Source organism: Mustelus asterias, chromosome 14 (genome assembly GCF_964213995.1).
Source record: "Mustelus asterias chromosome 14, sMusAst1.hap1.1, whole genome shotgun sequence".
Taxonomy (NCBI): domain Eukaryota; kingdom Metazoa; phylum Chordata; class Chondrichthyes; order Carcharhiniformes; family Triakidae; genus Mustelus; species Mustelus asterias.
In genome coordinates this window covers 25,438,568-25,464,322 of record NC_135814.1, presented here as the reverse complement: position 1 = coordinate 25,464,322, position 25,755 = coordinate 25,438,568, and the positions used below count along the sequence as shown (strand labels likewise).

The 25,755-nt window shown below is 41.6% G+C and overlaps 1 protein-coding gene and 1 long non-coding RNA gene across 2 annotated transcripts in view; one reads left to right on the top strand and one right to left on the bottom strand.

The window, feature by feature from the left end:
• The window catches only part of arhgap15 (Rho GTPase activating protein 15), a 730,777-nt gene that overhangs the window by 520,380 nt on the left and 184,642 nt on the right, over positions 1 to 25,755 (top strand). Inside the window, exon 12 of the mRNA XM_078228014.1 lies at positions 21,597 to 21,674. Within this exon, the coding sequence (XP_078084140.1) occupies positions 21,597 to 21,674 (78 nt within the window). The remainder of the gene's footprint in view (positions 1 to 21,596; positions 21,675 to 25,755) is intronic.
• The window catches only part of LOC144503547 (uncharacterized), an 82,341-nt gene continuing 61,089 nt past the window's right edge, over positions 4,504 to 25,755 (bottom strand). Inside the window, exons 3-5 of the long non-coding RNA XR_013499503.1 lie at positions 25,100 to 25,288; positions 22,198 to 22,292; positions 4,504 to 6,511 (exon numbers count right to left, since the gene is read on the bottom strand). This is a non-coding gene — a long non-coding RNA (uncharacterized LOC144503547). The remainder of the gene's footprint in view (positions 6,512 to 22,197; positions 22,293 to 25,099; positions 25,289 to 25,755) is intronic.

Genomic DNA, 25,755 nt, shown 5'->3' with positions numbered 1-25,755 from the left:
GACGTGACTCCAGAGCCACAGCAATGTGGTTGACTCTCAACTGCCCTCTGAACAAGGGCAACTAGGGATGGGCAATAACTGCTGGCCAGCCAGCGACATCCATGACCCATGAATGAATAGAAAGAAATACTACTCAACTATCAAAAGTGAACAAGCTGAGAACTGAAACAAAATTTAATCAGCAATGTATTAAACTCAGAAGTGAACAAAAATATTTTTGCTTCAGCAACTGATTTTCAAATTTGTTTCAAGAATTGAGGGTTTTTTAAATCCTGGATTTATTTTGTAGATTAGATTTTGTTAACTGTTCTTCAGCTAAGAGCTCATAATACTAATGAAATGATGCTAAGTGTTTGGCATCAGAGAGAACACATTTCTCACGCAAAATGGGTTAACAATTACAACTGCAATGACAGCTTGTACATCAGTAAACAGTTCCCTGACATTATGAAAAATTGATACAACATTTTCATGAACTTTAATTGTTTAGCTAATTATACTCGGTGGTTTTTTGAGGAACATAAGGTGCTGTGACAGTAAGGATATACAAAAGAGTTCACATTTTGGTTTTCTGCCAGAAAGTTACGTTAGGGTTCAGAAAACCACCCCATCTCTACTTTGGCCCTTGGCAAGGAACTGCACCTCTTCGAGAGTTATCCAGTCATAGGAAAGTATTATCGCTCAACTCCATTTACCAAGCAGCTGTTGTGCGTTTGCTGTCTTTGTTTGACAGGATCCAGTGGTACTTTTAGATGTGTGTTTAAAGAAACAGGGAGGTTATTGGCTTTAAATATGTTGGCTGTATGTGCGATCAGTATTTTCCCAGGCTTTTTCACAGAGTTTATCAGGCAAGGAACTGACCTTTGTAACAGACACTTTTCATCATATAACTTTTTACTTTGATTTGTCTCCTGCTGTTTCATGTTCCAAACAGTTAAGAAACGACTAAGATGATTATTAATTATACTTTGGGGGCCTTGGCCTCTTTTCCTGAGGCTCTGCAAATATTTATTTGTTATAACAGTTGTACTTCTGTTATTGAAGAATAGAGGTTCAAAATTATGTATTAGCCAGATAATCCTATTTAATGTGCATTGTATCAATTTGAACATTTTATTCTATTGTATGGAATTAGAATATTGATACAAGCTAATCACATGTTGTACACCAAATCTGCTTCCACGGATGCGATCAAAGTTGAGATTGTGCATGAAATGCCTTACTTGAACATTTTGATGCAATATAAGCTGGGATAGAGGATAGTCAGTGTCCTGGGGTTTAATAGACTTCCTACACATGTGCTGTCATTTCCATTTCTGGCGCTCAATTTACCACAAATTGCTTTCTAGATCAGCAATCTGCATGTCATGTTATGTATCACCTCATCACTGTTGAGCTATCGATAGCACAGTTCCTTGAATGTTTTCTACATCAATGGCTTTGTAGAAAGTTGAAAGTTGTTGCTCCAAATGTAATCAAGTCAATTATAGAAGCAATTCTGAATACGTGGCACAATTTCCTGTCCATTAATCTGTTTCTATAGTCATATTTAGCTCAGGCCATTTTTTTAACATGTAAGTTTGAATTGCAAAGAAAATGGTCCATGTTGAACACACTATTAAAAACATATTATACTCCATGAAAAGAACCAAAGGCAGATTAAAACACTTAGCAGCATCATGTCATTCAGACTAATTCTGATGTAGCTTCCTTTTTAATCAAATCTTTTTTAAAGATCCATCTTCATTCAGGATGAGAATCAGGTAGAGTGAGGGTGTAGGGTTGGGGGGGATGGTGGGTGGGGGTTGGGGAATGGGATGGTTGGTTATGGTGGAGCCAGTGTGAGACGTCAACCTTAATCATGGATCTCAACCTTCATTTGCATTCCTCCACCAGTCCCCGGCTCAAAGTTGGCAGGGTATGGCAGGTGGTTAGTTGGCAGGAGCAGTAAGTTGGGTGGCAGGAAGTCAAATGAACAAACCCTGTCACTTGGGTAAGTTGTGAGAAGGATGTTTTCTTTTAAAGGGGCCTTGTGATCTAAAGGGATGAATCTGAAACTTTCACCAACCCTAGAATACCTACATTGCAGGAAGAGGCCATTTGGCCCATTGAGCCTGCAGCAACAACCATCCCACCCAGGGCCTATGCCCATAACCCCACACATTTACCCTACTAATCGCCTTGACACCCCTCTAACACTAAGGAGCAATTTAGCATGGCCAATCAACGTAACCCGCACATTTTTGGACTGTGAGAGGAAACCGGAGCACCTGAAGGAAATCCACACACACACGGGGAGAATGTGCAAACTCCACACAGACAGTGACCCAAGCCAGGAATTGAACCCCTGTCCCTGGCGCTATGAGGCAGCAGTGCTAACCACTGTGCCACTGTGCCGCCCACTGATCCTTGGAGGATCACTTACCTCTGAGTGCCCTTTCTGGCAGCAAAGCCACATCAGTTTTCCCACTCAAGATGGCAGTTAAAATAGGACTTGGACCCTAATAAAGCTCAATCTTCGGGCAGATGTCCTTCCCATTGCCCCAGAAGAGCAGGTTAAAATGAAAGACTATGGGGAGGCAGCTGAGTTCAGCAGGTTAGTCACCCAGACTATTTTAAATGATGCGTTATAAATGTTACTCACAAACTTTTCTTTAAAGACATTTAAGATGTGCGAGTTAGGTGGATTGGCCATGCTAAATTGCCTTTAGTGCCAGGGGGAACTAGCTAGGGTAAATACATGAAGTTATGGGGGTAGGGTCCTGGTGGGATTATGGTTGGTGCAGACTCGATGGGTCGAATGGCCTCCTTCTGCACCGTATGATTCTATGATTCTTTAATTACAACCAGTTGATGTGTCGGGATCCTTTTGGGTTTGTCATTACATTACCTTATTTTGACATTGGTGAAGTATTATTCATTGCCATCATCAATTTAGCAAATAGAAGTATAGAAGTGTAACAGGATTTTAAAATAAATTAGAATGTCACAATAGTACAAATTGCCATTCTACTTTCTTGCTGACCTGCAGCTGCACCAATTCAATTTTCCAACCAAGGCATCAAAGGGGCTTTTTTCCTCACCTCAGCTATTCCAGCTATCGTAGGCACAGTGTGGAGTGATCAGCTGAGTTCAGAAGTCAGTTTGCTAATTAGGAAAACATATCAAATTTACTAAATGATGCAGCACCCTAATATGGAAATGACATCAATTTCCCTTTGATAAAATAATGAGGGTATATGGCTCTTCCCGCAGATCTTTGGACTGTGGGAGGAAACCAGAGCACCCAGAGAAAACTCAAGCAGACAATGAGGAGAATGTGCAAACTCCACATAGTCACCTGAGGCCAGAATTAAACCAAGGTCCCTGGTGCTGTGAGGCAGCAATGCTAACCACTGTGCCTTTATTCTTTCATGGGATGTGGGCATCTCTGGCAAAGCCAACATTTAATGCTTACTCCTAAATCCCTTGAGAGATGGTGAGCTGCCTTCCTGAGTCATGGCAGATGGTAAAATTAGAATTCAATATAAATCTGGAATTAAAAGTTAATGATGACCATGAAACTATTGTTGATTGTCGTAAAAACTCATCCATCTGGTTCACTAATGCCTGTTAGGGAAGGAAATCTGCCATCCTCGCCTGGTCTGGCCTACCTTTGACTCCAGATCCACAGTAATGTGGTTGTCTCTTAAAAATGGCCTCTGAAATGACCACTCAATTCAAGATTGGTCCGGGATGGGCAATAAATGCTGGCCCAGCCAGCTCTGCCTGTATCCAACGAATAAAAAGAAAGGCAACAACTTTCATTCACATAGCATCTTTAACATGGCAAAATATCAGAAGATACTTCACATGAATGACATCAACTCAAATTGATTGAGCCATGTGAGGAGATCATAAAAGAGGTAATCAAAATCTTGGTGAAAGAGGTAGGTTGTACAGCAGATACAAAGTAATATATAACCCGTTCTCAGATTGGCCTGGTTTCAGTGTTTGCATTTTCAACAAAAGTGGGCAGAATATTCTTGAAATAAATTGCTCACTATTGTTATATTTGGATTGACTTTGACACTGAAATACTTACTGTGGAACTGGAACCAGAACTATACCTGCCAAAAATAGAATTTAACTCATGGAGCACAGATGACAGGAAGTGCCATCATGTGGGAAAACTTCCCTCATTGCTGAACCGGATTGTTATTTTTTTTCACAGGAAATCTATCTCTCGTGACTTGGAAAACATTTGTAAGTGAGTTGCTGAAAGACTTGCCATTCAGGTCCTATGTAACTTACCAATGATCCATTGATAGCTGGGAAACATTTAAGAATGATTATTTTACAGAGAGTTTGAGCTGAAATGCGAAGCTCAGGATTCAAGTCTTGCCAAGAAATTACAGCCCAGATTAAGTGGGTTGGACATGGTTTCAGCGTAGAGTTTCCCACATTCCAAGGTTCGCTTCCTTTCCTGAATTCTTGACGAAAAAAAAGCACTACAAAATGGTGAGGTCGCCATGCGTGACTGAATGTGTGTTACTTTATTCAAATATACATCAACAAACTGAAATTATAACTTCACATTATAAATAGCTGCTGCTGCTGCTGCTGAAACGAAACTCGGTTGCAGGCATATTCCTGATGTAAGAAAACACCATTCAGTTCGGTGAAACAAAATACAGTAAAATCAACTGTTACTTCATAACATGACATCAGCCTATCTTTGCAAATAATTCCAGAATGACATGAGAGCACAGCTGCTATTGATCATTCATCAGCCAATTATTTGGCATTTTCCAACCATGAGTGGTTCATAAGTTGTAACATGGTAGTGCTCATTTATCTGATAGATTCTGTAACCTGTGACACACTAACCTGTGGCAATACATCCTGTGAGTGTGAACTGCCTTTACGCTTAATATTTTTCTTAATCCGGAGACTAGATTTTCATGCATTTACTGCTAAGTTAAAATATTATTGGGTATTGGCCATCCATCTCTGCCTGATCAAATTACGCTGCTCTGTGCAATCTAAAAAATATTTATAAAAGGATTTACAGCCACGTTTTCTTAGGGTCACAGGAATTGCTGGATGATAAAAATAGCAAGGTCTATCTTTTTCACCTTTTACCAATTGGTTTTCGCGTGAAATAATGATAAAATGATTTTAAAAAAGGATTTATCTAAACAGAGCAATCGATCTCCATCAATTAATTGACAACAAACTCAGAAATGACACCAGGGAAACCCCAGTGGTGAAGAGTTGTGTGAAACATGGGCCCAAAGTTGCTAAGCAAGTGATATTTACCACAGGCCATACATCAAATGACTCTTACACTCTGTTATTTTGTGAAAGAATCTGTCTAATTTACATTTGAATGAATCATGATACCAATGATATCTTCAATTGTCACTTTAATCTAATTTCCTATTTCAATTGAAAAATTGACTGTATTTATCAAATGTAAATGAATACTAAATGTGGAATCAACATTGCTGTGTGAAAATGATTTTGCTTCACCCAGTTATTGCTGTTAGAATTCCACAAGTTCCCTGTAAAAATTGGACTGAAAAGCAGGATTGCTGCACCAATATCACCATTTGCATGTTATAATGATGACTTACTTTAAGCTTTCCATGTACCATTTTATGTTACAAACCCTTTGTCTGTCATCCTGGCTTGTGGAGACAGTGTTTGTGGTCATTAAAAGATTTTGCCTTTGGCATATTTTTGCTTTCAGGGTGTAGTCTCTCTTAGGCAGTCCTTTGGGACTGAGGATAGCTTGCTTCCACTCTGGTTCGATGGGTTCTCAGATGGCTGATAAGTCCAATGTGTGATCTGCAGACTCTGCCACGTGCAGTGCAGATGGTGCTTGAAGGGTTGGGGAGATGGATGGTTGTTGTGCAAAGAAGGGATGACAGTTTGTATTCAGCAATTGTCTTCAAGAGTATGCCTTCTTTGTTGTTTACATGTGGTATAAAAACTAAAAGCAGAAAATCCAATTAGCTAGCTCATTGCTATCTACTTTTAAAAAATAAATAAAGTACAAGATAGCAATACTGAAAAGAGCATCTGGCATTTTATATATATAGAATCAGCATCTAAAAACATAAAGTTAAATGTTGTTAATATGCATCTGGAAAGAAAAATGACAAGGTAACGTTTAGAGTGGAAATGCTTCATCATAAAATCTAAAATAATTATCACCTGATTCACAAGTGGAGTTTTTAAAAGTCATTCATCTGGATGTGGGCGTAACTAGCAAGGTAGCCTTTATTTTCCATTTCCAACTGCCTGTAAGAAAGCTGTGGTGAGTCACTTTCTTGAACCTCTGTTCCCACGATGCTACAGGTGTTCCCGGAATCCTTTTAGGTAGAGAGTTCCAAGATTGTGACCCAGGGATGATTAAGGAATGTCAACACATGTTCAAGTCAAGGATCTAACTTGGAGGTGGTCAAGTTCTCTGATCTATTGCCCTTGTCATTCAAGGCAATGGTGGTCGTATGTCTGAGAGAGGCTGTCAAGGAAACATGAAAGGCATTCATAAACAACGCAATGGTCTAGATAGTTATTGATGTCATGCACATTTTACAGGCGTAATAAGGATGTCTAAGCATCTTGTACAGCAGACAATGTGTGCGCATTTGTTACTTGTTGGAAGTGTGCCATCAATCACATTGTTGACGTCTGAAGTATAGGCATCCAGGACTTACACCTAAAAGATGCATTGTTTCCCTTTGCACATCCAGACAGAGCAGCAGTTTCAGGGCTCCCTCCCAAAACTGAGCTGTCCCGAATACAGCTGGTGCTGGATTCTCTTTAAATGGTCAACATGCAGCTTAGCTAGTGGTCCGTAAAGGGCCCGCTGGAGGCTGCCACCAAGAGACACCAGAATGTGGGACCTGGGGGGAGCGTGAGAAAAATAATCCTGAGACTGTTGCCAGTCTATTTGCAGTCATCTCAGCCCTTTCCCATTGTTAACAGGATGTAAGCTGGTTGGTGAAGTGAAAACCAAGACACAGAGCTTTTCTTTACAAAGAGACATTCATTGACTTTGTTCAGTTTCATACTTTCAACACCCGGGGTGGGATTTTCCGACCGCGCTCACCCCAAAACCAGAAAATCCCACCCGAGCTCAATGGACCTTTGCATGGTCCACTCCCCAGCTGCTATGATTCCCATGGCAGGTGGGATGGGAAAATTCCACCCCCACCCACGCAGTGCCAGTATCCCCTCTTTATGTGACCAAAATATTAAATTAAACAATGCCTTTTACTTGCGCATCCTAACAACATAAACAATATAATTAACACCCACCCTTCCCAATCTTTTTCCACATCTTGATCCCCTCCCTCTCTTGATTGCCATGTACCCACTTCCCAGGACTTTCTTGAGAGTTGCTGCTAGTGACAGAGTGACCTGAAATTTACAGCAGATTCACTGGTGTGCTGCCAAGGGAACCACAACATCCAGCCACTGCTGGCCCAATGAATTTAAATAAGGCCGGAGGACTTAGATTGAGTGTGCCTTGGGCTTATCTGCTCCGACCCAGGGATTAATCCCCATGCGCAGTTCAGGTCAGCAGGCTGCCTTACTCAACTTCACCCCCATTCATTTCAGAAATCCCAATTTGAGCTTAATTCACATTGAAAAAGAAATACTATGAAGCGTTCTCGACAATTCATTTCACAGTTGTCTGGCTGCAGTGCAATAATATCACAAATATAAACAAGAGCTCTTTGAATTGTGAAGTGTGAATCTACGATATGGTTTGGTGAGACATTGGCCAAAACTTTCCGGCCATTCCCACCCGGTTCCACAACAGCAACATCCACCCCTCACCCGCTGTGGGGTCCCTGGCAGTGGAGGGTGCGAACAACAGGAAACTCCGTTGAAGGGGCAGGACTGGAAGATTTCAACGCCAACCAATGGAGAACCATCTCGGCTGTTGCAAAATACGTCACAGTGGGGGAGAGGAGGGGAGAGATTCTCCAATTAAACATATTTGTGAAATAAAATATTATATTCATATGAAAATTTTACACCACAACCTACAAAAGGGCAGTTATAACTTAATATACTGTTCTGTTATAAAACATACCTCATTTTTGCTCCACCCCCAAAAAATCATGAGTGGTCTGGGGCAGCCTTTACACAGGCAAAGCACGCGAAACCCCAGTTTTTATTGATTGATTCCGTACAACACTTTGACATATTTGGCATACGGAACTTCCAATTTCCACATGACTGCAAGAAGGCATCTATTCAGGAGGACATTTTCTGATGTGCCAACACAGGAAGGGTAATGACTTACCTAGTGCTCCTGGACGCAATTTTATGTTAATCAGGGGAGATTTATTTGCGTTTGCCAATTCTGTTTTTAATGATATTTTTTTTAAAAATAAAGCTTTTGTCAGCACAGCGCTTAGCATAAAAAAGTGTCCATTATGAATGAGACCAGTTGGCAAACCAAAGCACATCTCTTTGTTAATCAAGACTTGCCAGCCATTGATCCAGCTGTGTTTTGAATGCTTTAATGTCTGAGTCTCTGCTAACTACCTTTCAGATTACTCCACATAGCTATCACCCTTTGTGTAAGTTCCTGTTGATATCTGTTCCAAACATCTTTCCTCAGTTTGTTTATGTCCTCTTCTTCTATTATCCATCTTTATTTTGAAGTTACTTTCAAGATATTTTAAGTTGCCTGGTATTTTACATACTTCGACTGGGCTCTTTCTCACTAGTTTGATGAGACTGAGCTTTTTTGATCATTGAGCATTTTCCTTAATGCTTGGTGTCAGGCTTGATGTTTCTTATTGCACTTGTTCCATGCTTGGATTTCACTTTGAGAATGTGGCAGCCAGAACTAGGGGGGACACAGTGGCACAGTGGTTAGCGCTGCTGACTCACAGTGGCAGAGGACCCGGGTTCGATTCCAGCCTTAAGTGACTGTCTGTATGGAGCTTGCACATTCTCCCCATGTCTCCGTGGGTTTCCTTCGGGTTCTGCAGTTTCCTCCCACAGTCAAAAGATGTGCGGGTTAGGTAGTAGATTGGCCATGCTAAATTGGCCCTTAGGATCAGGATTCCGGCCTGCACCTATTGGAAATTTGGGATTATGCTGCCCCTTATTTTCAGCCTGGTCAGAAAATTGTGGACAGAGCATGCATGAATCTCTGATGTGCATTGTCAGCAGGTAGGTTCTTGTTGACGTCATGAGCTCTTAGATCTTATCCCTTATCTAAATACATATAGTGATGTTTCACTGGGAGCACAGACTTGTAAATTTAGTTCTATATTTATGAGCCTCAATCCTGTGCCTTTCAGCTTTTTGTCCAATTCTTTTTAAAAGATGCTAATTGATGCAATTATTGATGCAATAAGTTTGGTGCACAGATCCACAACTACAGGGGAAATTTCTTTTAATTCCAAGAATTGCATGAGGTTTGTCCATTTCAGGCTCAGTATTTCAGAAATGTGGGGCATAGGAAATTGCTTAATGCTCTAAAATGTGACTTTCATTAGGTGAATGGTTCTATCACGGCGCAAACATCACAAAAGTTTCAACTCCACACTGGGTGGCGCGGTGGCGCAGTGGTTAGCATTGCTGCCTCACAGCTCCAGAGACCTGGGTTCAATTCACAGCTCGGGTCACTGTCTGTGTGGAGTCTGCACATTCTCCCCATGTCTGCGTGGGTTTCCTCAGATTTCCTCCCAAAGATATGCGGGTTAAGTGCATTTGCCATGCTAAATTACCCCTTAGTGTCCCAGGATGCGTAGGTTAGAGGGATTAGTGGGGTAAATATGTGGGGTTGTGGGAATAGGGCCTAGGTGGGATTGTTGTCAGTGCAGACTCGATGGGGGCCAAATGGCCTCCTTCTGCATTGTAGGATCTCTATGGTTCTATGATTCTAAGGGTGGGATTTCCTAGCCACGGTTGCCCCAAAACCAGAAAGTCCTGCCTGAGGTCAACAGACCTTTCCATGGTCCAGCCCCTGCCTCGCCCACTACGATTCCTGTGGCAGGCGGGATGGGAAAATTCCACCCATCACCACCACCAGCCCCCCCCCCCCCCCTCCCCGCCCCCTGTTATCCTTTCTGTCCAGAATTCAGGCCAACACATTCCAACTAATGTTAAACAATGTAAATCTAACTTGAAGTTGGTACTCTGGCAGATAGTCCTCATATCTGCAGATGCTTTAATGCAAAAATAACTCTTGAGAGTCACGTTATACAAAAGAATCATAGGAAAAATATGACAAAATATAGATACATGCGAAGAAATAATGAAAAGAGTTTTTTAATTAACACTAATTAATCTCGAAATTGCTGTTTTCTATGTTACAAATACAGAACCCCCGTGTAAGATAAATGAGATAATGCCTCCATTAAAATAATAATCAAATTCTGTACAACCGTGCCCTAATGTCAGTCTTGGCACAGGAGCAGAAAAGTTGTGTTTCCTCTTTGTTGGTGAATATTCAGAGGTTGGGGAGGGAACATGCATGGGAGGAAACTAATTAATATGGGAAAAGTAATAAAAGTTGATGAAGCCATCTTGAATTATTGTGTGTGGACATAGATAGATTGATTGATATGATGATCTTCTAAGTGGTGAATAACTAACCATGCTTTCTATCAAAACATTCATCTGGATCCTTTTAGTGGCTTAACAGTAACTAATAGATTAAAATAAATGAATTGAAAATGATCTTAACCAGCCACTTCCACTCTCATGATACTCCCCAGTGTTCTTGCTTCTTTTTAATGATATTATATACATTATAATTTTTCAAATTTCTTCACATCTTTAGCTCATGTTAAGCAGGCTCCTCTAACTTGTGTCACTGTTCCCTTATTGTATAACTGTTAAAGTGATTCTATTCAGCATATAATCAAAATTATCTGCCTCGAGGACACTTACATTTCAAACAAATACTTTAAAATAACGAACAAAAGATGAGGGGTTGAAGATTCATGGAGTCAAGGAGACTGCGGGAAGGGGTGAAACTGACAGATGGGACCAAATCCCTGGAATCCAGACCCCATTCCCAAGGTTTACAGGATTTCCTTTTTAATTGTGCAAGCTGGTTCAGGTCATGTACCCACACTCTGCACTCGCAACCTGGCTGGCTCCGTTGTGGAGGAGGTGGGGCGAACAATGGGAAGGTCCATTGACCTAGGGCGGGATTTTAAGGCCTCGCTCATCCCAAAACCGTAAAATCCCACCCGAGGTCAATGGACCTTCCCATTGTTCGCCCCTCACCCGCTCCAATTCCCGTGGTGGACGGGGTGGTAAAATTCCGTCCCGAGTCCTCCACAATCACCATTCAGTCAGACCAGCTTTTCAAAGCCCTCAGAGGTGTTGCGAACCATTGTCTGCATGAAAGAACCTTTTGAAAGGTAAGGTTAAGAGGTCCTCCTCTAGCCCCCATGACAAGCTATGCCTGACCCACCCCCCTCCCCTACCATGGCCCCTCATACCCCTAGGGGCCACCACTTGACTGTCTTTCGCTTCAATCTATATTCACGACCCCACTGTCCAAATTAAATGTGGATTCATCAAATCTTTGAGAGAACAGCAGAGACGAAAGGTGCAAAGGATGGATTTAGACTTGCTGAGTAATTGGGCAGTTTAAATTTAATAGTGAATAGAGTGTGGACCACTTGTTAAAAAAGTGGACTTTATAAATATAAAATGAATGGGAACTGCCCATCGGGCAGTGCCAAGGGGGTGGGGCATATCGTGGGCAGGGCCTAGGGTGATCGGTGGGGGTGGGGGGGTCCCGCTGTCACTCTGCAGACAGGATCAGTCTGGGATGGAGGGAGGGCAGCAATTGGGGCGGGTTGGGGGAGGGGGGAGGTGGTCTGTCGGGGTGGGGGGGGGGGGATGGGCCTGCCTCCGGGGGGCTGTGACCCAGCGGGAGGGGGGTGTCTGCCGGGGTGAGGGGATCACCTGGGTGGGGGGATGGGTGGACTGTGCATCGGGGCACTCCGGGACGGTGGGGGGGGGGGGGTTAGGGCTGGCCCGGGAATTGCTGTGGGGGCTGTGATTGGGCATGGGTGAGGCTGGAGGGGCAGCACTGCGAGGGTCCCGGGCTGGCCAGCGATTGAGCTGACCAGCAAACAGGGAGTCTGACAGATCGGGACCACTGCGAATGCACAGAATTCACGACTGGGACCTCTGCAGTGCACAGAGTGCGGAGATTCAGGTGAGAAGCTGAGCTGACAAAACAGTCAGGAATTAGAACAGTTTTCCCACCAATTGAGCACTTTTGGGAGAATCGTCCCCATGATTGCCATATGCTGTAATGAGCAAGGTGGCCAATGGTGCACCATCAGGAAAATGCAGACCAGCATTCTCCACCAGATGTACTTCAGTGTGACGGGCCTGTACCTAATTTAGAGAGAGGGCTTTCCCTCTTGTTAATAAATGAATCTTCCACCGTTGGAGATAAGAATGCAAAAGTGTGATCAGTTTGGATCTGAGGTGTTCAAAGCCGAAAGCGAGAACCCAGATCTAACAGTGAAACTGAATGTCATCAGTCTTTGTCAAGTTACAGTAATTGGTTGAAGTAAGAATTCTTGTAGATTACCGAAACACAAACATTGGCACCATCCAAATTGGTGCTAAATTTCAGGAGAAAGGTGAATGGATTTTGTGCACTTTAGCTGCATGTTTGGATCAGGATTATATCAGAGCAACATTTACTTGTGGCCTTCCATATTTGGGATGCTCTTATTTACCAGATGTTGTGGCAATACAATGTTAGTTTTATTTTTGGAATAGTAATTAACTTTGACATTTGAAATTGTAATAGTACTGTAAAATCCAAGGTTTAAAATGGGAGGAATGCTGTGATCATTTCCTGTGGCTTTTGTGAAATGGGCATTGATATAGATGCACCAGGTTCATGAATGAATGCTGGAATGTATTTTGGAATACTGAGACTGCAGACTGAGGGTGCTTTATAATATCTATATTCCAGCCAGCATCACAGAGAATCTGACGTGGGGAGTTGGGCCTTCATCTGCATCCTTTTAACAGGATGCAAATGAGGTTCATGCTGGACTCTGGCAGGTTTTCCGACCTGCCATGCATGGCAGGCACCGGTGGAAGATCCCACTGTAAACTCATGCTGGTGTGAAATGGAGTTCTGGGCCTCCGACCATATTCTCCCCCCAGGCCCGCCAGCTGGAGGGTGGAGGACAGGCCTGGGAGGATTCGACCCAGGCTCTTTTTAATGCCCTAATTTATTTTCCTGGGTTGTTTGTGACAGTATTCAGCTGATTAATCTTTAACCCCTGGAAACTTCAGAATGCTGCTGGAAATGGGGTCAGCTGTATCATACCCAAGCCGACATACGAGCTGCCATAGTTGGCTGGATTTTGCTGTCCTGAAAGTCTAAATGGAGGTAGAAGGGCAGAAAAATGGCCATGGACTGGCACAGGCAGAAATCCTGCCTCCCTTTCCACTGCTAGGCATTTTGCCTGGTGCTAATCCACCGAGCCTACACATCTTTGGACACAAAGGGGCAATTTTTTTAGCATGGCCAATCCACGTAACCGGCACATCTTTGGACTGTGGGAGGAAACCAGAACCCCCAAAAGAAACCCACGCAGACACAGGGAAAACGTGCAAACTCCGCACTGTCACCCAAAGCCAGAATCGAACCCGGGTTCCTGGGGTTGAGGCAGCAATGCTAACCACTGCGCCACCATCAAACCAAAGCAAGGCCAAAAATATTTATTTTTGTCATAGTCATAAAGAACATTCTGTTGATCATTGCACTTCTCAAATACCAGAAATTAGCTTGCATTTTGACAGAAACCTAAGAAAAGAATGCAATTAAATAATCCTTCAACTCACACAAAATTGAATTCGCAGTTGTGTTTCTGACGCATACATATTAGCATAATACTAAAATTACTCCCGAGATAGGAATACACTACAAATATCTCATGTCATATGGTATCTGTACCTAATAAAACATTTTACAGGACTATGAACACTTGCAAATTTGCAAGGAGAACTTTCAGTGGGACATCTTTTAAAATTTCTACACTTGACAGATGAATAATTCTTTCACAACACAAGTAAAAACATGAACAACTAAACTGTATTATCCTTTGTTTTTGAATGATCAACAGATACTTCATTTTTCAAACTCTCAAATGTGAATGAGGTTTCGAAAGCAAGACGTAAAAGTTGTGCTTATGACTGAGAACCAAACCTTTATCTAAGATCCAGATCTGAACCTCACCTTTTCTCCATTTCTTCATTTCAAAGTTTTCTGCCATTTCTAACTATTTTTCTTTCAAAGCAAGTTACAATGATTCTTATTTCTAAATGGAAGAAGCACTTCACCTTAATGCAACCAAACTAAATGTAGTCAAGACAAATACAAGGAGATTTAGGGAACTAACCAAAAGAGGTTTTATATCTTGGAAGACATCACGATTACAAGAGTGATTGAGCACCAATTAATCCTTTGCCTGATAAACAGAATAATTAATTTTTAAATATTAAAGAATAACTTCACACTGCATAAACAGGGCCAATATCTGACTTTGCAAATTAAGTGAATGTTGGTTTATCCAAGCTGAGGCTCATTTTCCTTCATACTATTTATTGATAATTTTTTATGTTCACACATTTATTGCATAAATTTAGCTGCCATGTAGATCATTCTTTTTACAGTATAGTATTGATGTGTCCAAAGGGTATTGGTCAGTATGAAAAAAGGCATTCTTAAATTGTATGGGATCACCTCCAAGTGTCATATAAATCCTTTGAAGATTATATCAATGACATTTTTAAAAAATCTTTCAAATGAAATTCAATTTTGCCATTGGCACCAAATAGACAATAGCAGATCAGTTGCCCATCATACACCTTGCCCAATTTTCCTTTGCATCGAAATTACTGGCGAGGACAATTGAGTGTTGTGTCTAGCACACTGCAAGTTTTTTTTATCCTCACTGCCATGCCGCACAACTAATTAATAGAACCTATCTCTCAGTGATATTAAAAATGTATATGTATTTGTTCTAAGAACTGTTTTTGCACTTGTCAAGAAATGGAACACTTACCCGATTTAAGTCTCATCAGTCTAAGTGTACTACAATTAATTGTATAATTAAGCTTCCTCTATTCAACACTAACCATGTGCCGAATCCTTAAGAAAAGCACCCCCATGCACTAGCATGATATTTTTCCATTTCCAAGACTGACAATCCTAAGACTAACAACAGTAAAAAGCTATTTTGTGCTATTAACGCAGGTACGTGAGGAACTGGGTCAATATTGACCAAGTTCATTTTATATAGAATTCATACTAAGGGACCAAAGAGACCTGTTGTGCACCAGATTGGTTGCAACTGAATGTCGGTCCCAGATGTGAAATGCCAATGTTACACATGACATTAAAGCAATCCCCTATGAAGGCTACCCAAAAAGAGAGAATGTGCACAGAAGGCAAGACCTAGTCTGAATCACAGCATGGGTTCACAGCTGTTCAGAACACCAGCTTAGTTTTGGGAATTAGATCAGTTTAAACTAGCACTGCCAGCATTGAGGTCTTGGCACTTAACATCATGATCTATATGAGCGGTAGGTTCCTTATTCTGCTCTGCTTATTTACAATGATGCAGTGCCATTGTCTCTTAGTGAAGCAGCAAAGATTGCAATTCCAAATGTGAAGTAGCATTGATTCACCCATTAATTCTGAGCAACAAGAGCTTTGCTCATATGAGTGCTAAGCAGAGTGCGTATTAGTTTGTCAAGTGTTTGAAAATAGCTAAGCTGACATAGACAGAGTGAAAAAAAATCGTAACAACTTGGGCATGCACTGTCTTCCATATTTACAAAGGGCATTGGAAAGGAGACATAGCTCACAGCTTCTGTGGTGACCAAGACACTCGATATCGAGGAACCCAGATTTATGAACCTGTCTAATTCCACCAATAAGGAGTTAAATAATGGTCTCGTTTTTATCTAAAAACAATCAGCTCCAATCTTAAATTCGCTGCCTGTTTGCAGCGACACCTTTTTGTCTTCACTTGTGCTGACTCTATTGCTTTCATGCCTTGAGTAATTCACTATAGAAGCTACAGTGCAGCAACCAAGTTATAGTTTCTTATAATGTATTGAACCATGTGAAAAATGAAGATCTGTGGCTCCCAAACCTTGTTGTGGATGTTAGCATTGAAACATTATTTTACTTTCTGCTCTGTAATCGCATCTGACAAAAATGCAAACTAGGTACTTAATTATTTTTTGTTACCTGAATTGCTTTAAGAATAGTGTTTCATTACACTGGTAATATATTCAATGTTTATACATAATTTCAGTAGCAACTGTATAGTTTTGTTGAAGACTTGTCTCCCTGCAAGAAATCGAAATAAGCAGATTGATGGCTGCATATGAAACGTAACGCAGATAAAAATGGTTTGTCGTGCAGAATGAAAAAATATTTTTTAACCCAACAAATGAAAGCAAGCGCTGCCCTCGGAATGTCATCAAGTCTTTAAATGGCTATTACACAAAGAGGCTATTCAGCCCATTTTGTCTGCTGAGCTACTCTCCCTCCTTTCCTCAGCTGCCCTGCAATTTTTTTTCAGATAATGATCCAATTCCCTTTTGAAAGCCATGCCTGAATCCATCACACTCTCCAGCTGTGCGTTCAAGATCTCAATCCATTGTTGCATACAAAAGTTTTTTTCCTTATGCTGTTTCTGGTTCTTTTACCAATCATCTTAGATTGGTGTCCTCTGGTTCTCGATACTTCTGCAGATTGGAACAGCTTTCCCTATTTACTCTGCCCAGATCCCTCATGACACCTCTGTCAAATCTTCTCTCAACCTTCTCTACTCTGAGGAGAACAGCCCCAGCTTCACTTATCTGTCCACATAACCGAAGTTTCTCATGCCCCGAACCATTTTTGTAAATCTTTTCTGCACCCTTTCTAATGTCCTCACATCCTTCAGAAAGTGTGGTGGCAAGATTGGGCACAATACTCCAGTTGAGGCCAAACCAGTGTTTTATAAATGTTCACCATAACTTCCTTGCTTTTTCAATCAATGCTTCTTTTTATAAACCCCATAATCCCTTATTACCACTTTCTCAACCTGCCCTGCCGACATAAATGATTTGTGTACACATACCCTCAGGACTCTTTGTTCCTACACCTGTTTTAGAATTGCACCCTTTATTTTATATTGCGTTCCTTCATTCTTCCTACCACAATGTAACACTTCATTCTCCTCTGCATTAAATTTTATCTGCCACATGTCCATCCATTGCACCAGCCTGCATGAGTCCTCTCGAAGTCTATAGGGGAAATCTTACCAGAATTTGGCAAGGTGTCAGTTCTGGTGAGAAAACTGGCATGAAACTCTCCAGCTCCACTGGTCTGTTTTCTCTCCAGATCTTGGCATAATTAACTGCCAAAAAAAAGAGTGGACTGGGTTTGTGCCATCACTCTGGCAGGGTGGGGAGCCGGCTCCACTGAGATCAAAGGGCACCCAATCACAAATAAGAATAGATTCCACCCCACCCCAACATGGAGGCATCTGGGGCCTCCACCTCCCCCCCCACCCCCCGCCGGCCCCAGCCACAAAGATATCTGTGCGCTCCTCAGCAATCACATCCCCTCCAAACCCCCTCCCCCACACCCTCCCCCACCAACACCCCTGGAACATCCCAGCATTCTTATGTCCACGCCCCATCACCATCCCCAGCATCCCCATATTCTCCCTCCGCCCTAAATCATCCCCAGCATCTCTATCCCCTGCTGCTTCCCCCCTGCACACACCCCCACCCCCATCATCCCTGGCAACCCCATTCCCCCCCACCCACAATGAATCTGAGGCATTCCCATCCCCCCTCAGTGTTCGTGCACCCCGCTCCCACCACCACAAATAGTAGAGTCCACACCCAAGAGGCTTTCCCTGTGGTCCACCCCAGCTTTGCTCCCTGGCACAGGTTGGCCCTGCCAGCCTGTACCTTGGCATTGCCCAGGCACTGCCTGGCTATGTCACTCTCTGCCAGTAGCTATGCTCACCTTTGCGCCCCCAGAGGGATTCCCTCGACAGGTTTATGTTTGACCAACCCTGTTGTAAAGCTCGCCAACATGACATTGTATCAGCAAGGTGTGTGGATAATAATATAAAATTTATTAAAATGTATGAAAATCAGGCTCACACCCCTCATTATGTCACCATCGAAGGGACGGAGAAAATCAAAGTCATCATCTCATCGGCAAGACTTGCAGTTTTTGCCAGATTTTGTGTTCCCGCCGGCGATCACATGCAAGCAGAGAGCGGGCTAATGATCCCTCCCTATCTCTACAACTTATAATATTTCCAAGCAATAAAATAGAAAGCACTGGAAATACTCAGCAGGTCAGGCAGTATCTGTGGAAAGAGAAACAGAATAACATTAAAGGTGCTGACATATCATCAGAACTAGATAAATGGGCAGCACGGTGACACAGTGGTTAGTGCTGCAGCCTCATACGCCAGGAACCCGGGTTCAATTCCGACCTAAGGTGTAGAGTTTGTACATTCTCCCCGTGTTTGCGTGGGTTTCCTCTGGGTGCTCTGGTTTCCTTCCACAGTCCAAATATATGCAGGTAAGGTGGATTGGCCATGCTAAATTGCCCCTTAGTGACCCAAGGTGCGTAGATTAGGGGATTAGCAGGGTGGCGTTACAGGGATAGGGCCTGGGTAAGATGCTCCATTGGAGAGACAGTGCAAACTCCTTCTGCACTGCTGGGATTCTATGATTCTATTCAAAGCTGTGGTAATGCAATGGTGATGGATCTCATTTTGTATTTCTGTCACTCCTGAAAACAAATGCAACAAAAAGAACAATCCCAGCAGATTTACAGTACAACAAAAACTAATGCAGTGAGTTAGATAGAAAAAAAAATAGCATTGTGCTCATAACATTAGAGATGCAAACAGAAGAAATCTGTAGATTTCGAATTTTCTAAAATCAAGGATAGCTTATGGCTCTTAAAATGTTTGTATTACGGGTTTTGTGAATTCGTGGTCATGTTACAGCTTGTAAAACACTTTCAAGCATAATGTTTTTGAGTTAAAGCATCCAATCTCACTATTTCACAGTTGTTCCCCTGATCTTCCCGTACCTTAAGCGATTGAGTGAACAGGCATACCAACAAGTCCCAGATCACCAGCATTTACCAACCCTGAATCAACAGTAAAGAGGCATGCTATAGCAGCCCAGGGATGATATTCCTGCCAATTTTCTCACCGAATTTCCCTCCTTATTTGGAGAAGCTCACAGTCTGTTTTCCCTGCCTCCCAAGTTGCCAGCATGACTGAGATTGGGCATTGATTCCAACCCCGACATTACTGAAGTGCGGTGTTAGAAACCCTATTAGTCTATTGCACATCGCAATAGAAAGTGAGTTGTTAATAATGGCATTTTTTTAAATGTATTCAGATTTATTTTAGTGCACCAACCATATGTAACAAAAGTGACGGGAAATCAACATTTTCACTTTAAAGGATTCACAACATATGTTGCTCACAACTTCCAAGATTTATGCACTAACATTAAAAATTTATGTCACTTAAGATCTTCATTTAACTCACTAATCAACACAGACCTACATTCTAAAGTTGAGCTGTTAAATAATTAATGTTTTCCTGTGTAATTATATTTCAAAAGATTGGGTACGTCAGCAAATGGAATATATTAACTGCATGACCTCTGAACTCAAAAATAGTCACAGCACGTTCGTGTTGCAAAATGTGAAAGTGAAGACTAACTGCAGAAATCAAAACAAATTAAAAATACACCTGTTTTATAAAATAAAATCTGATTATCATCTCTGCTCCTTCAATTTATCTTCATTAAATTATACTTTGATCTTAATTCAACTGCTTAATTACTTTGCTGCCTTCCCATTTTCACAGTTGGTGAAGAAAATATTTAGTCGCAAAACTGCTCAGTTCTCAGATCTAATGCAGATGCTTGCAACGGTTCCTTCGTTCTAATGCTGGCTGATATAATTTGACACTTGTACTTGGGATCTTTTCACAGTCCCAGTTACTGTCCAATTCTCAGATCGACAGATGTCCTTGGAATACATCCTCAGTCCTTGGATAGAAAGTATGCATTTGGGAGGCTTCTTGAGTCCCTGTGCGCATTGAGACTTGTCTTCTTAGCTCTTGTTTCCAAACAAAATCAGGTACGACGATGGGGCACAAGAGCAACATTTTAAAAAGCTGACAATTGGTGGTCAAAAATGATCATGTATATAGCTCCCCCGATGTATACTTAAAGTATCAGAGCTCCTGTGTACACCATGATGGGAGTGATATTATTGTCAGGCAAATTGCTCTGATTCATGCCATTAATATACTGGCAATGTAAAGTCACCAATTACTAGAATGACATTCAAAATTCTTTTTTAGTAAAACACTTTCCAGCAAAACCTGTCTCCAAGTACTTGCAATAAATCAAGCGATTTCACATTAGTGATCTTTCTGTGCCCAACTGGAGACCCTCTGAACTCAAAATTCAGTATTATTCCTTCCTGTCTAAACATTTCCATCACATGACAGCCTCTAACCCACAGCCTCAAGATGCAACAGCTCTGTGCATCATAGCATTGTACTTCATGTAGGCAAACAACTCTTCAAATCTCCACAGCCAGAACATTTATTTAGGAAACTGCAAATAAAGAGGAATTTTTTTTTCCCCCCCAAAAAAACTCCATCTGCAATGTGAAATGTTCCTGAAAATGGAATACACCAGCTGAATGTGTCCATAACTCAAACAAGATTCTGTAAGTGCCCAAATTCATCAGTGAAAGGATTTGAAATTCAAAATTCTATGATTCAGGACGTGCCAATATTCAGATGCTTAATTAGTGTCTTGATGCAGATGGTGTAAGCCATTGGCTGCCCTCCTTATAAGGTCGCTGATTCTCCAGTATACTCAAATTATTTTTTCCAGGAAATTTTGGCGTATCTTTGCAATGGGAACAGCATGATTTACAGTGTATGTCGCAGATTACACCGGTTCAGGAAATTCTGCCGCTTAAAAGTTAGTTGGTTAGTGCAAGTAGCTGAGCATTGAAAACATAAATATCTCTCCTAACAATGGCAAGGGAACACCACAATCGTAAGCACTGAAATAGTTCAAGAAATGCATTCACCACATCCCTTCACAGGGAAACTAATAATGGGCAATAAATGTAATATTGCCAATGCCATATTTCTGGCATGAATAAACCAAAAATAAATGATACTCAAGCTTGCATTTTAAAAGTTATATATATTCAAATATATTTTGAGTTTATACTTATGCTACCTAGTAATGGGTCTGCTTTTTATAAACTCAAAGACCTTGGTCAGGTAAAATTAACATTATGAGACTGATCTGGTGAAAACAGACTATGAGATATGCGTTTACAGATGACTGAACTGCAAGAAATGTATATGTGGTGTCAGCCAGCAAGTTTGGGCAGACATAATTGCTCTAATAAGGCCGCAAGTTCAAGGAGCGTATAGAGGAAAATATTGTAAAATTTTAATTTAATCACAGATTAATGCTTGTTTTGTCAGGTTTGGATGCTGATGGCATTTACAGAGTAAGCGGCAATCTGGCTACGATACAGAAATTACGATTTGTAGTGGACCATGGTGAGTAGTGCCTAATGCATATGTGCAACTTTATTCCCATCAGCCTGTCTAAATGGAAATGGGAAGACTTGCTTCTTTGACATTTCTCTTGTTGCGGAGAGTGTGTTGAATTTAATCATTATAAATGGTTTCAAAACTGTTTCAAACTTCAAAATGATCTTTTATTACCATCCAAGAATATATACTTCATTCTAACAAAGTGCTGTGTGCTAATTGAATCTTTATAGCTGTCCATTTCTTAATGCAGATTCCGCACAATTGCGTATTCAGACCCTTGTTTGAACAGAGTGATCTCCTGAATATTCAGTGTTTGTTTTTCAAATCTTGCAGTTGCTCTCATTCAAAATGTCATGCACATGAATCCACAATATACTTGAATGTTTGAAAAATGTTTCAAGCTCGAAGCTTGGATCAAATATTAAATCACCAAATAGCCAGGTTTTGTTCAGCTGGCTATTCCCAAATGGAATGCATTTGGATCGGTACAATACAATTCTTTTTTTAAAAAATGGTGTTGCTCTACCTGCATGAAGCCATGTTTGGAGACCAGTGATTCATATTGTGTGGATTTGTTCTTCTGCCATGTCTGTAATGATGTTTTGTGCCAGGTAAGTGACACTTTAATTCAGGTAAACAAAGAAAAACAGAAAAAAGCATGATTCAAATTACATGTCGTGTCAGGAAAAGTCAACTAAAACTATTCAGTTTAAAGCCCTGATCTGTCAGAGTTCATCACTTACTCCAACTTGCTTACCCTGCACAGCCATTTAGCCTCAAGTAGCCGTCTGTGTGATATCATTTAGAGCAAAGGTAAATTGTCTGTCCCTGACTACATTACACAGTCAGGGATTATAGAATACAATATAGGAGGATTCCATTCGGTCCATAATGACAATGGCTGCTCTTTGAAAGAGACATCCAGTTATTCTCACCCCGCTGCCTTTTCCTTACCATGCAGATCTTTCCTACTCAAGTATTTATCCAATTCTCTTTTGAAAGTAACTCTAAAATCTGATTCTATTACCTTTTCCTCCAGTAATTCCAGATTGTAGCAACTCACAGCATAGACGTTAATCTACAAACATTACCACTGCTTCTTTTTGCCAGAAGCTTTAGTGAAAGTTGAGACACTTATCAAATGCCTTTTGGAAATCCAAGTGCACTACATCTGCAGGTTTCCCTTGTGTCTTACCTTCTCAAAAATCTTGAATAAATTAGTCAAACATGATTTCTCAAAGCAGTCTGCCTGATCACATTACGATTTTCTAGGAATTGTGCTGTACCTTCCTCGTGCTAAACCTTTCCCTATTCCACTGTAATGGTGATTGTTTTAAGTTTCCCCACTCCTTTCCATCTCTTAATTTTTCAGGTATTTTTGGGAAGGTTTCTAAGTCTTCTGCAGTGAAAATAGACACAGAGGATGGAAATTTTCCATCTGAGACTAAGACCGTTGGTGGAGACAGGAAGGTGGAGAGTTGTCCGTTGCAGAGGGCGATGGGAAACCACTCCATATCTTCTGTTCCCTGACCTCATTAATTGTGCAGCTGGGGGTGTTTTGGCATATTTCTTGGTGGTGCAGACATGATACCATGCATCCCGCCATCATATTTGGGTGCCATATTGAAAATGCACCCAATATCACTGACCCACCTTGAAGAATGAAGATGAACATCCTGAAAAGAAAGATGGACTTCTGAAAACACTTTGAGGTTGGAAGGTGGATCTCCTCATGACACTGAATCTGGAAGATCCACCAGGCCTCCAGCAGGTTTTCCGATCCACCATGGCAGGCACCAGTGGAAATTCATGCTGGCGTGAAACTAATTTTTAGATTCCCATCAAATGCTATCCCCTCTCTCCACCTACCCACTGCCTGCCATTGAACTCACCAGTGAGTACATGTCAGAAATGGCATTAATGGTGCCCAGATTCCCCCCAACTATGCAAATATCCAGCCCCATGACTGAGCAATTTTGATTTTGGGTTGAAGGTGGCACATAAGTTGATCAGTTTTCCATCCGTTCCATAGCTTATCTCCATGCCTATGGATAATTTGCTGAAGATGAGTTGCAGCATTGCAATGAGGGAAATGGAGGAGAGGGTTGTTGCAACCTTGCTTGCCCCCAATCTTCACTGAAATAGGGTCTGTGATGAGGATCTTATTGAGTGATTGAATCTTCCACCTTTTAGGCACCGTAACAATTCACTGCACTTAAACAGAAAGCTCCTCATCTTCCCTATTGTGCTTTATCCTTTGTCTACTGACCCTCCTGGTACTGTAAACATTTTCTCCTCATTTATGCTATCAAAGTATAATAACACCTCAATGAAATCTTCCCTTAACCTCCTCCAATTTGAGGAGAGAAAACCCAACTTTCTTTAGTCCCCCCCCCCCCCCCCCTAACTGAAGTCTCTTATTTCTATTTTGGAGTATTTCTTTTCTGCTAAGAATGGAAAATAGCTGACAAGAAAGCCACACACCATTCTCATCATAATGACAGCCTACAGATACTCTGATATAGCCAGTTATAAAATGTACATTATTGGGTAGCTGGGAATAGTAGGATTGTTGAATCAACCTGATTGCCTTCGAAAGATGGAGAGACATTTTTCATGGTTTTACCTAAAGTGGTCCTGATCTTTTCTGAGACCTTTGCCCCTCCCAGGAGATCATATGGCTTTAAATGGCTGGCTAAATGGTATGCCTGGCTGAAAAGTGGCTGAATGGGGGTTTTCACGGCTTTGAAGACATGATTGTCTTTGTTTGTTGTTTTCTCACAAGTTTGAACCATTGCTACTTACATACAAGCATCCCTGACAGTGTGACTTAGAGTGGTGGGTGTTGCATGGTATTCATTGAAAAACATGTAAGAATTTATATATAATACCTTGTTTCTTGATTCACAACCATAAACCTGCCTTGAAAAGGAAAGGTTTGGGGCAGGCACTTAAGCTGGTATAACTATCTTCATGGCATATAGGTGTGGTGGCATTCCCATTTGCCTAACACAGCACATTGAGCATGATTTCAGATTCCCGTCAGCGGTCGGACCAGAGGTGGCATCAGAGAGTGGCATATCTCGGGTTGCCGATGGCACGATTGGAGTGAGGGTGAGGGGTTTAATGCTAACAACATCCACAGGCGCCAGGCAACCCACTAGGCCAATTTAATGAGCTATTAAGGCCACTTAACAGAACTTTTTAATCGGCTTCTGGGTTCCCCACTCAGGCCAAATCGTGACGAGGGGATGGAATGGCCTCCAGGATGCAGACCAGGAAGGCTGCGGGAACCATTGTTCCATCCCACTAGGTGCCCAGCTCACTGTACTAACAATCAGGCCACTGCTGCAGCTGCTGGCTACCAACGCTGCACCTCCACGGTGATGGCCTGCCAGCTGTGGCCTTTTAAATTGAAATTTTCTTACCTTCTTTTCAGAGGACGCCTCCAGGTGGGATCTGCCAATTTATCATTGCTGGAGGACCTCCTATTGGCCTTCCAGTCTCAGCATTCCCCATTCTCAATTAAATGGGGGAGCATGCTCCCTGTCTGCTAATTTGCCATTCCTTGGACATCCGATGCCATAGCAACAATGGTTCAGGACCCAGAAATTCTCCTGATGTCAGACAAAACAAAGGTTCAATCCATTGTCTGTGGATTTATTTTTGGATATCACATTTCCTTTAAATTTTTAGTCGGCATTACTTTTTAGGGTAATGATCTTAATTCATTTGGTACAGCCCTTTTTGCTGTAACCTGCTCCATTACCATACACAGATATCTTCTCTATATTTCATTCTTGATCTCTCTGTTCCCAGCTGATGCTCAATATGGTTTTCACATTGTGAGTTCTAAAAGCATCTAGCCTTTGCTTTTGTGTTTTCTATTGGGGCCGAACCTTCCCACTGTGCAGAAGTGACATGATGTGGGCCTTTAATTCAGAACGAAATTTGAATAGAGTATAGAGAAAGAACTTGTATTCAGGAAGAGCCTTTCACATCCTCAGGATGCCCCACTTCATTGCCAATTAATCTCCTTTGAAGTGCGGGCACTGTTGTCATGCAAGCAAATGCATCAGATAAT